The sequence below is a fragment of the Lontra canadensis genome, unplaced genomic scaffold, assembly GCF_010015895.1.
Source record: "Lontra canadensis isolate GAN:19392208 unplaced genomic scaffold, GSC_riverotter_1.0 scaffold2, whole genome shotgun sequence".
NCBI lineage: Eukaryota > Metazoa > Chordata > Mammalia > Carnivora > Mustelidae > Lontra > Lontra canadensis.
The window spans coordinates 142,353-157,496 of NW_022630996.1; the positions used below are offsets into that span (position 1 = coordinate 142,353).

The 15,144-nt window shown below is 56.0% G+C and overlaps 2 protein-coding genes across 12 annotated transcripts in view; one reads left to right on the forward strand and one right to left on the reverse strand.

The window, feature by feature from the left end:
- The window catches only part of EZH2 (enhancer of zeste 2 polycomb repressive complex 2 subunit), a 64,209-nt gene extending 63,751 nt beyond the window's left edge, over positions 1-458 (forward strand). For all 9 annotated transcript variants that reach the window (XM_032866694.1, XM_032866701.1, XM_032866726.1 and 6 more), the window contains one exon: positions 129-458. In XM_032866694.1, the coding sequence (XP_032722585.1) occupies positions 129-189 (61 nt within the window). In that variant the 3' untranslated portion in view covers positions 190-458. The remainder of the gene's footprint in view (positions 1-128) is intronic.
- A 3,903-nt stretch (positions 459-4,361) lies between these two features.
- Positions 4,362-15,144, reverse strand: part of CUL1 (cullin 1) — a 104,375-nt gene continuing 93,592 nt past the window's right edge. For all 3 annotated transcript variants that reach the window (XM_032866737.1, XM_032866736.1, XM_032866734.1), the window contains exons 12-22: positions 14,901-14,949; positions 14,400-14,531; positions 13,152-13,269; positions 12,011-12,087; positions 11,507-11,638; positions 10,563-10,655; positions 7,009-7,056; positions 6,846-6,928; positions 6,282-6,387; positions 5,801-5,914; positions 4,362-4,898 (exon numbers count right to left, since the gene is read on the reverse strand). In XM_032866737.1, the coding sequence (XP_032722628.1) occupies positions 4,818-4,898; positions 5,801-5,914; positions 6,282-6,387; positions 6,846-6,928; positions 7,009-7,056; positions 10,563-10,655; positions 11,507-11,638; positions 12,011-12,087; positions 13,152-13,269; positions 14,400-14,531; positions 14,901-14,949 (1,033 nt within the window). In that variant the 3' untranslated portion in view covers positions 4,362-4,817. The remainder of the gene's footprint in view (positions 4,899-5,800; positions 5,915-6,281; positions 6,388-6,845; positions 6,929-7,008; positions 7,057-10,562; positions 10,656-11,506; positions 11,639-12,010; positions 12,088-13,151; positions 13,270-14,399; positions 14,532-14,900; positions 14,950-15,144) is intronic.

The window sequence follows — 15,144 nt, forward strand, 5'->3', positions numbered from 1 at the left end:
TAGAAGCAGGCGGGTCTGTGGGGTTGCTGTGTGGACATTCCAGCTCGGACGCGGCAGGAAGCGGGCTCGACGCGGCCAACTGTCGCTGGGGCCGGGCCCTTGCTCATTCCTCTCTCCTGCCGTTTCAGATACAGCCAGGCCGACGCCCTGAAGTACGTGGGCATCGAAAGAGAAATGGAAATCCCTTGACGTCTGCTACCTCCTCCTCCCCCTCCTCCTTTCTGGAACAGCTGCCTTAGCTTCAGGAACCTCGAGTACTGTGGGCAATTTAGAAAAATAAAATGCAGTTTGAAATTCTGAATTTGCAAAGTACTGTAAGAATAATTTATAGTAATGAGTTTAAAAATCAACTTTTTATTGCCTTCTCACCAGCTGCAAAGTGTTTTGTACCAGTGAATTTTTGCAATAATGCAGTATGGTACATTTTTCAACTTTGAATAAAGAATACTTGAACTTCCCCGTTGTCGGGTCATTGATTGGTGCGGATCTGTCACTGATACGAGAAAAGGGGCGCGACTGGTACGCGAGGGCGCGCTCACCTTCAGCTCCTGGGCTGTCGCCGCGTTCCGTGAACCTTTCATACCGTCCGCACGTTGGCATTCCGAGGCCACAGTAGCAAACGGAGGGTGGATGTTTATGTAATGTAACAGGATACGTCATAGATGTGTGAAATGTATAGTTGATAATATGATCATAACACCGATGCCATCTGTCAAGAAGTGGCAGATACCCTCCGTGACAAGGCTGGGAGGGCCCCCGCGGCCCCGGCACACGGAGCCTGTGAGCCTCACGGTGTACAGAATCCCAGCCGGACCGGCCGGCTGCAGTGGCCCCACGACAGGTCCGCACGTGGACACTCAGGAGCCCAGCGGCGGCAGTGAGCTTCCTTTCCTACCAGCGGAACGGGATGGGTATGCGCAAACTCGTCTTCTTTCTTGAAGAAAAGATTCAGGACAAAAACAAACCCCAAACCCTCAAGTGTCAAGGCCACGGGGTGCTCGCTCCCTGGCCTCTGAGAGCAGTCACCATTCTGTGGGGGTAGAGTTGCCTTTTCTGGAGTCACTTTTGTTGATTTACATAATGTGATAACATTTAATGTGACACGTAATTAAAACCTACCTCTCCAATGGCGCCGACGTGGACAAGACTCTGGTCTCCGTCACATTGATGCGTCAGCCGTAGCAACCCCAGGCCCACAATAAATGAATTTGCTATTTTGCTTTGGCAACAAGAAGACTTGGCCAGGGATCCCATCCCGGACACGCTGCTCTCCTGTGCTCGGCCGGGTTTGGTCCCGCAGGAGACGGCGACAGGCTGCTGTGTCCCCCGCCCCGCGATGGCGCAGGTGCTCAGCCGGCCGCCGCGGACTCCCAGGGGACAGCTGGGGGGGCTCGCCCGCGCTCGGACGTCCCACCCTTGGCGCTCAGCGTGAACGGAGCCCGTCTACTCTCACAGCGACGACCCGCCGCACAGGATCCGAGGTGCTGTTCCCTCAGGACACGAGACCCACGGGCGTCCTCCGGACAGCGGGCATTTCCACGGACAGCGGTCACTTGGAGCCCGCACAGCAAGCTTTCTGTGCCCACATCTGAAGGGTCCAGTGTCCCCACGTCCGGAGTGCTGGACAGGCACCCATCACGCGTGACGAAGGGCCTGCTTTAGGTCTTCCCTGGTTTATCAAGGGGCACGGTGGGCCACAGAGTGTGACATACGAGGTATTCAAACACCCAATATCAGCGCCAAAACGCTGGTTTTTTTTTTTTAAATGCAGCCTTTTAAAAATGGGGTGCCCCCTTCCCCTCACTGTCCACTGGGTGGAAGTCGGGGAGCCCGGTGCTTGCTTCCCAGCAGAGCAAACCTACGACTGGGGAGGACGAATCCAGGAGCCCAGCCGGGCATGGGGGTGGGGACGGGCTCGGTAGTTCAGGAACATCGGAGCTTGTGCGTTCTGGATGGATGTGGATGACCACAGCCTGACAAGAGGGTGCCCCGTGGGCCAGTTTCTGTGCTCCCACGGGTCCTCGGCCACATGACCAAAGGCAGGTGAGCCGCGGCTGTTGTGACCGTGTCGCCATCCACATACCAACCCACGGGCAGATCCGAGGGCACCAAGAACGAACATTCTGTTGGGCAAAAGTATTTTCCAATCAGTATTTAGTAGCTTCTGGCAAAAACGCAAACTGTAATCACCCCTCTAGGAGCTGCTTGGTTGCTTTTCAGTTTTTTCTTGCTTTAGCAACCTCCAGCCTTCCCGGTATCCACTCAGGGACGCCAAGTCCGCGCTTCCACGTCGGCCCCGACGCGCGGCCGCGGCCCCCGTCCCAACCGCGCATGCGTTCACACATCGTGTGATTTAAACGCGCGCGCGGTCAAGAGAGCTTCCCGATGTGAGCATTTCCCGAGTTTCAGGGTTCCGCGGGCCATTTTAGGAGCTTTGGGCTTTCACCGGAAACAGCTGAAGATGCCCTGGTGGGAGAAGGGGTCCAGCAGCCCTGGGGGGCTCTGATGGGCCCCAGGAAGGCGGGCTAAGCAAGTCCACGCTCCCCGGTGAGGCCAAGTCCGTCCGGTCCGCCGGCCGACAGGCGCCCGAGCCGGCAGGTGAGCCCCGGGAGCGGAAGCAAGTCCCCCGCAGCCAAGTTCTAGAACAGAAACTGTCTTCATCCCAAGGCGGATTCGGTGCAGACGCCGGTCAGCTGGCGCGGCTTTTCATCTGGGGGCGCAGAAATCTTCATTGCTTCCAAAGGAAAATCAGACTCCGGCGTCCGGCAAGGACACAGGCCACCTTCGAGCGCTCGGCTGACGGGAGAACTCGAAACTGCGGCGCCGCTTGCTCCTCTCCCCTTCCCCGCGCCTTCGGGGCCCAGCGGTGGCGCCCCCCGCTGCTTTCCCGCAGAGCCGACAGGCGGCCGGCCTGCGCGGTCTACACGGGCACGTCTGACAGCGGCCATGCCCCGGAGAATCGGTCGCCCCCACAGGCTACTGACCGAGGTCCCACTCGTGGGTCTCCCCAGGTGCGAGGAAGCCGTCCCCTCAGGCCGTGGGCTCCGCAGCCCGGACCCCGGTGGCGCGCTCTCCGGCTGAGCGTCCCCGCGGGGCACGACTGGGGACGTCCGGGCCCTCCCGGCAGGCAGCCTCGGAAGACGACGGTCCGGCAGCTGCTCCTTTCAAGAGAACTGCGGTTAATCGGGGTGTGTGGGAACCCGGTGCCCCTGGTTGGCAGCGGGCGGCGCCTCACTTCGCCAGGCTCAGGCGCTTTGGGGCAGAGTCGGGTTTTCTCCCCGCACCGTGCGGTGGTCCGTTGGCCGAACGCGAGGGGCCGGGCCGGGCCAGGCATGTGGGGGGCTGCCGGACTCACCTCGCGGCCGTGCACCCTGGGGTCCGCTCCCGGCCCCGGCCGGCTTCCAGTCGCCGGCGGGTCTCCTGAAGTCTCTCCCACTTGGACAGATGACACGCGTGCTGCAAGGGCTCCGCAGCGGGGTGCAGCGTGTTTGTCCCAGAGGCGGGTCAGGGACGGTGGGGAGGCAAGGCCAACATGCACCGGGAGCCCCGGGCACCCCTGGATCTGTGGGGGGGCTTTCTGTTTACAGTGGGGATCTCTGTGAAACTGGAGAAGATACACTATAGACACCAGAAGCTGTGACACAAACGCTGTTACTGTTGTCTGATTTCAATAAACCTGCAGGAGTCGAATGTTCCAAGAGACCATGGGAGTTGCGTTTCTGCATCTCCCCTGCGCGTCACCAAGCCTGGCCATGGCCGGCGGTGCAGGTGCTCCCCTCCCTGGAGGCCGGGCCGCGGGCTCTGGGATTTAAGTCTCTGCAGCCACTTCCCTAGCCAAGAAGTGACTGCCAAAGGGACCACAGTGTGGCCTCGAGCTTAGGGTCCCCTCACCCCAGCTGCTGGCCCATCAGGAGGCGGGGGTCTCGCCCCTGTCCTTGGGCTGGGGTGGGGGACCGTTGTCTTACCAGGAGGAACAGACGTGCTCGTCCGAACCGGCTGCCCGTCACACCGGCTGGAAGCAGTGGCCGTGGGGACGGCGGTGGGACGGCAGGGAGCCGGCGCTAAGCCCCCTCCTCTGCCGTGGGGAAGGGGGCACACTTCCCTCTGAGGCCATCAGGACGAACCCACGGAGTCCTCCCACGTGGCCATGAGAAGCGACACGCTGTCGCAGGAGTCCCAGAAGGCGCGTGAGCGCGGGGGGAGAAGGTTACAAGGGGGCTTACAGTTTCAAGATGTAAAAGACATTTTCGGTCGGAAGGATGCAGCCTTTCCTACTGGAAGACGTGGGATTATAAATCCGTACAATCATTACGGCTTTTATTTACATGTAGAAATCAGCTAAAACTTAAAACAAAACCAAATGCGACTTGTACAGAAATCCTTTAATTTTCTTTATTTTCACACATTAAAAAATGAAACACACTATACAAATGGTTTTTCATAGCAGATTACACGCCGGTCCATTAGACTTGCTCTCCAAGTGCCGCCAACACGGACACCGCCCAGGAGGCAGCGGTGAGCCCCGGAGCCCAGGTATTGATCTAAACGCAGTAGCATGCAGCCCTCTGCGGGGAGGGTCGAGCCCCCCGTTCTTAAATTAGGTTAAATGGCGTTGGTGTCCATATTTACAGACTTGAAATGTGTCAATCCTGAGCAGTTCCGATGTGCGTCTGAGACCAGCCGATGGGAGTGTCGGTCTCAGGTTTAAAAAGGGAGGTCCACGACGTGGTGGCAGGCTGGCTGCTAGGAACTCGAGCTCGTCTCTCCACCAGGAAACTATTCGCTGCGGGTCGCACAGTCAGACCCTTCTGGAAGGGTTAAGCCAAGTAACTGTAGGTGTCCTTCTCACCGTCAACTCGCTCCAAGTACTCTTTCTCAATCAGAATGTCAATGCATTTCTGGGCGTTATTTTTAAAAAGAGAGAAGCAGTGAAAGGGGAAGAAAAACACATTTATTATCAGAACGGGGACGGCCACCCTCAGCAGGGATGCTCCCCCCGCCCCCAAGAGCTCAGTCAGCGAGCAGTTTCAGCCCGCGTCCCTTCAGTGCGTGGCTTTACTTCCCGGGCAGCTAAGACCTTGCTTTCCTGAATGGGAAAGTGCCCATTTCCCCAACGTCCCCGCCGAGAGGGGCCCGCATCCCTCCAGGCCTCCCCGCCATGGGCCAGGCACGGCATGTGATCCCGGGGGGGGGGGGGGGGCTTGGCACTGGCTGCCGTTCCCCGCTGGTGGTCTCGGAGAGGGGGCCGCTGGGTTTCTGTGTTCAACAGCCCACCAGGCCCCAGTGACCCGCGATCGCCCAGAGCTGCGGCCCGCCGAGCGGAGAGGACCGCACGGCAGTGAAGGTGCACACGGCCTGGACAAGCTACAGCCCAACGATGCCCCCGGACGGGCCTCGGAGCACAACCTCGGTGGACACAGCAGAGCGGGAACTCTCTAGAAGCCGGTTACACAGAGCTCCGAGGGAGGCTAAGGCCAGGACAGACGGGGGTCTAGGACAACAGGGATACCGGCTAGGAGGAGGCAAGAGGGAAGCTTCTGGAATGCTGGTCACCGTCTAACCTCCTGGTTTGGGTCTTGGCTGCACAAGTGGATTTACTTTGGGACAATCGGCAAACCGAACCCTGAGGCCGTGTGCACGGCTCCGCAGATGTCAAGAAGGAAGTTTAAAAACGAAGCCGACTTCCTTCTGTAGAAACCTGGCACGTGTGGCTAAGCCGAGTTCCCTGAACCTCGTTTTTGTCACCCCTTCTCGCTCCCAAAACAACGGAGGGCGCGCTTCCGCCGCGCGGGTCGTGTACCTTGATCACGGGGACGCGCGGCTTGAACCTGGAGGACAGCTGCGTGAGGACCTCGCCCAGCAGCTGCTGATGTTTCAGCACCTTCCGCATCTTCATGATCCTCACGATGGCCGCCTGCGGCGCCCGGGGGAAGCCGGGATCCCACGTTACAGGCGGCCCCGCGTCCGGGACGGCCCGCCCCGCAGGGGACCGCGAGCCCTCGAACGCTCAGACACCCGGACGCGACCCGTCCGCTCGGACGAAGCAGCAGCGCGTCCGCACCGAGGACACACTCTGGCCTCCGAGGCTGCCTCGCCGTGACCCCCCAGCCCCGGCCCCGACCTGCCCCCGCGTCCGGCTTATCCGCGTCCCTCCCTTCGGCCCCCAGAAGCGTCCCCAGCCCGGCGGCCGCCCCAGCCCACAGCCCCCACGTGCCGGGCCAGCCCGGCTTCCACGGGCCACTCCTCTGCGGGGGACGCCCCCGACGCGGGCCCAGAGTCACCTGAATCAGCAGTTTGCGGTCCTCCTCGATGTTTTTGTGTGTGGTTTCTTGTTCCTGCTTCTGCTCGGTCTTCATGGGCACGTTGATGTTCACCCTTAACTTCTTACTGTCAAGAAACAAAGGAAACGGAGGCTCTTGTCTCCAAGGACAGCGCTGGCCGCGTCCTTCTGTCGTGTATCCACAAGGAGCCCCAGCTCCCCAGGCCGAGGGCAGGGCGGGCGGCCTCGCACTCCGCCGGGGCCACGACACCTGCGTCCTGGGAGACTCAGCGCCATCCCCGGCTCTCCCAAACGGTTTCAAATGAAATAAAATCAAGACACTTGGACACAGAGGTCCGAGCTTTCTCGGGGAGCCGTTGGAGGAGCGCCTGCCAAATGCAGAAACCACCAAAACCTGAGGCGGAGTCAAGTGGAGGAACCCTTGGATCCTCAGACAGAACCCCAGCTGGGTGCCAGGGCCGCCCCCCGCCCCCCCCCCCGGCCACCCCCTGCAGCCACGGCACAGATTTGCGAGAGGGAAGGGACGTTAGTGGTCCAGGACCACCTACTTCTTGATTTTCCTTACTTTTTATAACCGAGGTATAACTTTATTAAGGTGTCTGGCTTCAGTTCCACCTCATCGACGTTGGCATTTTCGTCTTCCAGGACCTGTAAGAGACGACGGTTACCACACGATCTCAGGAGGAGGCTCCATCCTGGCTTCACAGAGAAAATGCAAAAAAACGTACCAGTAACTTCGACTTCAATAAAATCTGCAGCACCTGGGCCAAAATGTCCTGCAATTAAAGAGAAAAAGAGAAGTTAAAGAAAAAAAAACCGCATTTCTCCTTGCAATAAAAACTACACGCAATCCCATCGTCGTCTTCCTCAGAAACCCAGCAGTCACCCGAATGGAAGAACGCACCCAGGGGAAAAAGAGAGGGAAGCTGAAGGGGTCCCCTGAATTCACGACTGAATTCACCAGCCTCCAATTCAAAGTGAAGCCAACCCCTTTCTGGCCGGGAGCAGCTGGTAGTAAAAACCGATGATCCGTTCTAGGGATCAGAAACCACATGGACGTCCTCACTCAAACCTACGGGACTCTCTTCAGCCCTCAGCTGCCTGACAGCTTGTCTCGGACACGGATCACACAGAAGCGACGATTGACGGCCGCAGCAGGAGGGGCCCAGGTGACGGGGCCCAGGTGCAGCTCACCCCGCTGTCCCCTTCCTTCGGCAAGCGCCAAGCACCGTGTGGCACCCCTGGCTGTTCCCTCGCCTGGCAACATGGGTGGTGGGTCACGTGGGTCTCCTTCAGTTTGGGGATGCCATGACCCTAGACGGTACCACCTGCCCGATGTCTAGTCCCCTGGATGCATGTCCCCTGCCCCCACCCTGATGGACAGAACAGGCCTACTCTTGCCTTTAGGGAAACCCATACTTGTCCGAGGTCACAATCCTAAAGCCACGAAAGCGAGAAGCCTCTGGTCCAGTGACGAGGCTAGACCCGCAGAGCAGGACTGGGACGCTGCCGGACGTGTTGAAAGAGGGACGCTGGCAGAGGTTTCACTCATGAGCCAGATCTGATGCGGGAATGAGTGCGGAGCAGGGAGGGAGCCGCGACCTCACACGGAGCACTACTCCTGCCTGCAGACCAGCTGAGACGGGCGCGGAGGGGGGTTGGTGACAATGGCCACGCAATCCCCACAGCCTGAGCCTCTTTCCCGACGCCAGTCCTCCTCATGTAAGGAGGAATGAGAAAAGAAAGACTCTTACACACAAAGGGACAGACAAATCCATTTTGTTATTAAGTTTGCAAATGTATTTTGGATGAACTCGAAGCATGATAAAAAAATAAATGATTCCCTCAAATAAATAAAATCTTTAAAAAAGAAAAATGATTTTCCTGACATTCAGTGAGGCCAAGATTACCCTGACAGCAAAACCAGGCAAAAACGCCCCAAGAAAACAACAGACCAATATCCCTATGAATATAGATGTAAAAATCCCCAAGAAAATACCAGCAAACCTAGCCCAGCAGCAGAGAGAAAGTATGATACACGCTGCTCAGGTGGGGCTGACCCACACTGCATGCAAGGTGGCAACGTGAGAAAAGCAATCACTGTTATCTCCCACGTTAAGAGACAAAGCACACTTTTATCCCGATAGAGCAGAACCAATTTAACAAAATTCAACACTCTTTCAGGATGAAAACACTAAAAAACAAAACAAAAAACCAAAAAAATAAGAATAGAAGGGAACTCCTTGAATAAAGGGAATCTAAGAAAAACCGACAGCTAACGTCATACTTACTAGTAATAAGCTGACAGCTCTCCCCCAAGATGAGGAACAAGACAAGGATCCTACTCATACAACCTCGATTCAACACTGTATCGGAAATTCTAGCCAAAGCAATCAGGCAAGAAAAAAAAAGGCATCCAAATAGGAAAAGGAGGTAAAACTGGCTGTACTTGCAAATGACAGGACAGTGTATTAAAAAACCACTAAAGAATCTTCAAAAAAAGTTAAAAAATGAGTTCAGCCATACCTAGCAAAGAACAAACAATTCCATTTCCGATAGCACCAAACACAGTACTTAGAAATAAATGCAACCAAAGTGCAAGACTTGTAAATGGAAAGCTATGAAACACAACTGAGAGAAACGAAAGACAACCCACGTGAATGGAAAGTCGCTCACGGTCATAAGTTCGAACACTTGCTACTGGTAAGACAGAGATTACCAGCCCCCACCCGCAACCACTGGCAATCCGCAGATTCGATGCAGCCTCGAACAATGGATAAGCAAATTCTGAAATTCATTTGGGAATGTAAGAGACCCAGAATAGCCCACACCATTTTGAAAAAGAACAAAGCTCGAGGTCTCGGTTTCACAACTTTACTACAAAACAATAACCAAGACGATGTGGTATTGTCATGAAGACAGACATACAGATTACCAGAGAAGAATGGAGAATCCAGAAATAAACCCATCTACGTACAGCCAATTTTCAACACGGCAGTACCAATCAACAGGGAAAGGAATCTGACCTTTAATCAGGCAATGGTCTCTTAGGACAACACAAGCAAAGGCAACAAAAGAAAAAGAGGCTCTATGTACCAAACATATGAAGAATTCTTACAGCTCCACAGAGACAACCCAAATAAACAATGCGCACGGGCAGAGGATTCGAGTAGACATTTCTGTAAAGAATGCGTAGAAATGGTCACCAAGAACCTGAGCACGCAGCGTCATCAGCTGTGAGGGAAATGCAAATCAGAGCTACAATGAAGGACTATTTCATATCCACCAGGATGGCTGTAATTAAAAAAAAAAAAAAAAAAAGAGAGAATGATAAATCTTGGCAAGGACGTGGAGAAACTGGACCCTCCCACGCAGCCAGTGAGCCCCTGAACGAGTGCAGCTGTCGTGGGCCCTCTGGCTGTTCCTTGGTGAGGTAAAACCACCACGGTCCGGACATTCCACACCTAGGTGGGTACCAGACAACTGAAAATAACACCCATACAACGTCATGTATACGAATGTTCACAGCAGCACTAGTCCTAGTAATCAAAACGTGGACAACCCGAATGTCCATGAACCGATGAACAGACAAGCACACCGTGGTCCGTCCATACGCGGAATGTATTTCAGCCATAAAAGAGAGTAGAAGAGATCTACACACTATCACGTGGAGAAACACCGGAAACGCGGACAGAAAAGGCACACACCGTGACACCATTAACATGAAAGGCCCAGAGCAGGCAAATGCAGGGACAGAAAGTAAGTTCACGGTGGTCAGGGGCTGAGGCGAGGAGCGGAGGGTAGTTACTGCTACGGGCTAGCGGGTTTCTTTTGGGGATGATGAAGATGTTCTGGAGCTGGACGGGGGTGGTGGCCGTATGATCTTGTGAAAACCCACCAAATTGCCTACTTGTAAGTGGTGACTTTTATGTGTGTGAAGTAGGTCTCAGAGAACATGTCGGACAGGAAGACTAACATGATAATTAGTGACATCTGAGCTTAGTAAGAAAAGCCTAGCTGGAAAAGGGGTTAAGAATGAGTTAAACGGGAGAAAGCATGCTGTACTTGTGTGTGTGTGTGTGTGTGTGTGTGCATGTTGCATGCATGTCACACTGAGTTTAAAAATGAAGTTTTTTTTTTTAAAGGCATCGTTTACAATCCTAAGGCAAGCTGCTGTTTCCAATCAAAGCCCCACCTCCTCGCCCACGCCCTCCCCGGCAACGCTCACGAGACTAGGTAGGCGGCGAGCTGACACCAGAGGGCCCGGGAAGCGCTACGATACCATTTTGATCTGGGTGCTGTCGGTCAGCTGCTGCACAGCGTACGCGTCTTCCGTGTTGTACTGCAGCAGGATCGCCATCTGGAAGGTGGATGCCTTTGAGGCCCCACATATAAAAGAAAGAGAAGCAAATTTTAAATGCATGGAAAAACCTCCAAAAAGCCAGAGCTTAAGTCTGAAGAACTTATTTATGAAACAAATTCTTCTGATAGATGCAAAAAATCAAGCGGGCCTATGTAAGAGGGGGAACAAAGCATCACACTCCGCCATCACACAACCTTCTCCTCAAAGACGTCATTTCCCACCTTCCCAACACGGAAACAATTTCGGACTTTCTTCTATGACGTTGTGTGTACATAAATACGCGCTTTTATGCATCCACACTCACTGAAATTTTGGCTCTGCCACACATACGCTGGGATCCTGGGGAAGTCACTAAAATTACCCGGGGCCTCAGTTCTCTGTCAAACTGAAAAGTAGTTAACGCAGTTCTCACTAGTCCGTACTCAGTACTGCGGCAAGCTCCGAGGGTTATTATTAACACGAAACTGTTTGCCGAAGGAAAAGGGCGATGATCATGATTAAGGAGACGAAACTCCGGCTTCCGAAGCTACGCAGTTAGCGTGTGTCGGGCGGGAGCTGGGCCAAACGCTTATTAAACACCTTATTTCACTCCATTTTCACATCACTTCTGATGCGTAAGCGTCAGCACCCCCATTTTATGGAGAAGGAAACTGAGGCATCAGTCAGCCACCGGTCCGACCGCGACAGAGCACCAGGATTCAGCTCATCTGACCCTCAGGTGCGGGCCGTGTGCCCGTCACAGGACTCTGCCAGCTTAACTCAAGACTCTGGGGCACCAAGCGCTGGATTCTGAGTTCTACGATGTGTCTTATCCTCATTCAGACTTGAAAAACACACGCTCCAGAACAGAAAGGTGATCTTACCTGCAGAGTGTATCTATTTTTGAAGCAGTTGGTCACCAGTTCTCCTTTAGACAGTTGGTACAACCAAGTCAGCTTTCTACCGCTGTGGCGGCTCGCGTAAAAAGCTGTGAACCGCTGGTAACTGCGCTCCAGCTGGACAAAAGGACAGACAGCGCTGTGTGGAGTGTCTAACTCACCACAGCCCCAGTCGGCATTTCTCAATACGTACACCGTCCCGAGTTTACAGGACAAAATGCTTAGGGCATAAAAGTAAAACGCAGAGGTCGGTGTTGGACTCACACAGGCCTCCGAGGGGCCTACTGAGAACCGTTTCTAACAGACGGGCGCGTGGGCTCCTGTCGGGGGGTGCAGCACGGCACCGAGCAAGGCCCTGTGGCCTCCGAGCCCGCGCACAGGCAGTCCCCGTCCCCCCCAGCCCGCGGGAAGGCCCCCAGGGTCATGGCCAAGGCTGCCCTTCTCATTTCTGCTCAGCCCTAACAGAACACCAGGCAAAGCCACACTCACCTCGGACGGCAAGGCGAAGGTGCAAGACTGCTGGAAGGGCCACGACCCGGAGCTCAGCACTTGGATACTGAAATCCACTGAGGCGGGAGCGAAACACAGGACACAGTTAGTGCCATGAACCGAACGAGGCTGCCGCTCAAATACGGCCTCGTGTTAACAGAAACACACTGAAAACAACCTCCGCCTCCGTGTAAAATGAGGAACTGACCCTAGGCCAGGTCAATTATTTCACTCAATTAAAATGAGTAAAAGAGGGGAGAGCCAGAAACTCTCCTTCTCTAGAGAGGGGCAGTGCTCATTCACTCTCGCTCCGACGCTGGCGCGGCCGGCCTGCTCCGCTCCGGCTTTGTGCCGGGCCTGGGGGCCCCTCGAGCGCCCCTGAGCTCGCGCAGCGCGGCCGGCCCCAGAGGCCCCCGCCTGAGAAGCAAAAACCGCAAATCCCAGCGCGCGCCGGCCCCACAGCCGGCACACACCCCACGGGACAGGAGAGGGAGTCCGTCACCACCAAGAGCGGAGTGGCCCGCTGGCTCCCTGCCAAGCTTAACAACGGAAGGTTCTTCAGTTCTGGGGAAAAGGAAGTTCCCACTTCTCATTTACAAAGACAACATCAGCATGTGAGGACGTCAGTGTCATCGGCCTGCGGCCACCCCCACGACCACTCCCGCAGGTGCCGGCCGGTCCCCGGAGCCGGGAGATCGCTGCTCCTTCTGACGCTGTCATCGATACAGCTGAGTCAGTTTCTCGTACTTTCGAAAAATAAATTCTAGAATGGACCCGAACGAAGGGTAAAGAAATGTATTAACTATGAAGCTGTGCGTGGAGCCCTGAGCTGGGCGGCGCCCAGGGTGGGACAGGTATGTCAGCAAGCAGGAGAGGACGGGGCTCGGCACCCCCGGCTCCCACCTGGCTGGGGTCCCCTGGGAAAGACTGGCTCGCTCTGTGCCTGTCACACAGACTAATGTCACAAGGAGGCAGGACCACCCCAGTGCATCTGGGAGGTGCTTCCCGCTTGTCCGTCCCAGAACTTCTGCTAACGCGTCAAGCGGCCTCCCTGGAGATGTGTCACCTCTGTCCCTCGCCACAACGCCCTGCCCGTACCTGCAACGACCGCCCCTAAGAGCCGCTCATGCGCGGTACTCACAGTCCAGCGGCTCCGAATTCGTCAGGTGCTTTTTGAACTGCTCGTTCAAATCCTTGCTCACGCCGATGTCCTGAAACATCCGCTGGAGTTTGGAGGTATATTCAAAACCACACGCTTGCTGAAACGAAGCCACACAACCGTCTTGTTAATTTCTCCAGAAACACAGTGTAGACAAGGGAGTCTCGTGGAAACCCCGCACTGCACGGAAGCCACAACTACAGCACGTGTCACCGCCGCACTGTGCACGGACCCGGTGAGCCCCGGTCCCGGGCCGCTCGGCCGCAAGCAGCCCGCTCGGTCTTCGTTCACGCGGTAACTTGACATGGAGAATCCAAGAGCCAGGACACGCAGCAGAATACAGGATGGTGCACTCGGTCTATGGCTCTTACCGACCGCGGGGGCCGGAACTGTGTGTCCCTGGACTCCTCCGCAGAACGGTCACCCCCGTGTGATGGTACGGGGGGGGGGGGGGGGGGGGGGGCGAGGGTCCTGGGGAAATGACCGTTTAGAGGAAGTCGTGAGGACAGGGCCCTCCTGAGGGGATGAGCGCTCTTGTGAGGTGAGACCGGAGTCTGCTCCCTCCTCGCCACGGAGGACACAGTGGGCAGGTGGCTGTCACCAGACTGGAAAGAGTCGTCCCCAGAAAGGGCATCAGCCGGAACCTCAATCCGGACTGCCCGCCTCCAGCGCAGTGAGAACACGGCTCTGCTGTGTATACCCCCAGCCCGTGGGACATGTTACGGCGGTCCGAGCGGGGTCAGCCAGCCACGTCACCGCGCTTTCCGGTCCCAGTGAAGTATGTGTATGATACCGACAGCGAGCGAGGAGCCCAGCACGGGCTCGGCGCAGAGGGGGCTGCGTAATGAGCCAAGGGCCCCAGAGTCCTGCAGACACAGCCGCAGACACTGAACACCAGAGCGAAACAGCACACACCAGCCCAAAGCCCAGCAGAGCAAGCGTGGGCTGAGCCCGCTAAGCGGTTCCGGCGCGTGGAGACAGAGCGGGGGCCGGAGGCGCGGAGCAGGGAGATGCTCCGAGGGCGAGCGGGCATCGCACCGCCGACAGCACGGCGCGGCCCCCGCACGTGGTGTGGATGGGCCTGACCAGTGACAGCCCTCCCGTCGCGGGGCAGCGGGGCCACACTGGACAAACTTGTTCTCTACGGACCACGCCGCCACCCAGGGACAACCCGCAAAAACCCAGATCCCGCAAGGTGACCGGACCTTTTCAGGACGTGACTGCACTTACCTTTAATTTAGAGATCATGCTCGCTTCGGCGTCGTCGCTGGCGCTGTTCTGATGCACGAGCCTTTTGGCCAGCATCTTCGCGTAGAACTTCTGAAACACGTCTTTATCCTCTATGTACTTGAAGACCACCATCTAGCGAAGCCACCAAGAGAGCACACTCAGAGCACTTGCAACCGGCTATCACGGGCACACGCCGGCGGCCGCCCCGGTTACTTCCTCCGGCTGGCCCGGTGCCAATGTGCGCACAGCGGCCGAAAATATCACCACAGCCTCGAGATACTTTCGTCAACCCCTTAAGTCACAGGAAGTTCATCTAGACTTACTACTAATGAGAAAAGTACAAATACTAAAATTAAGGACTCAATTTAGGGAGTAAAACCACAGATTCAAAGGAAAATGATCCAGTTAACTGTCCCATTTCAGATGCCCTCCACAAATAACCTGGAAACCCGCAGATAAACGGCTGCTGGAGCCTGGGGTGGGTAGTGAGAGGCGCCTTACCACTTGGTTGAGTGTGTCTTCTAGCTCTGCTTCTTCTGGGTTCTTGGAACTGAAATTTAAAGAAAGAAAAAAAGGCAGACGTTGTCAAACAAATCAGCAAACACCGACTCAGCAAGCAGCCCTGAGCCAAACCAACAGAACGGACGGCGGCTGCCAACACCCGAACCACAGTTCTCTTCAGATCGGGGCACGGAGCGGCAGGGAAACGTCCCTCGCCTATGGCAATGTGGCCGTCCTACACTGA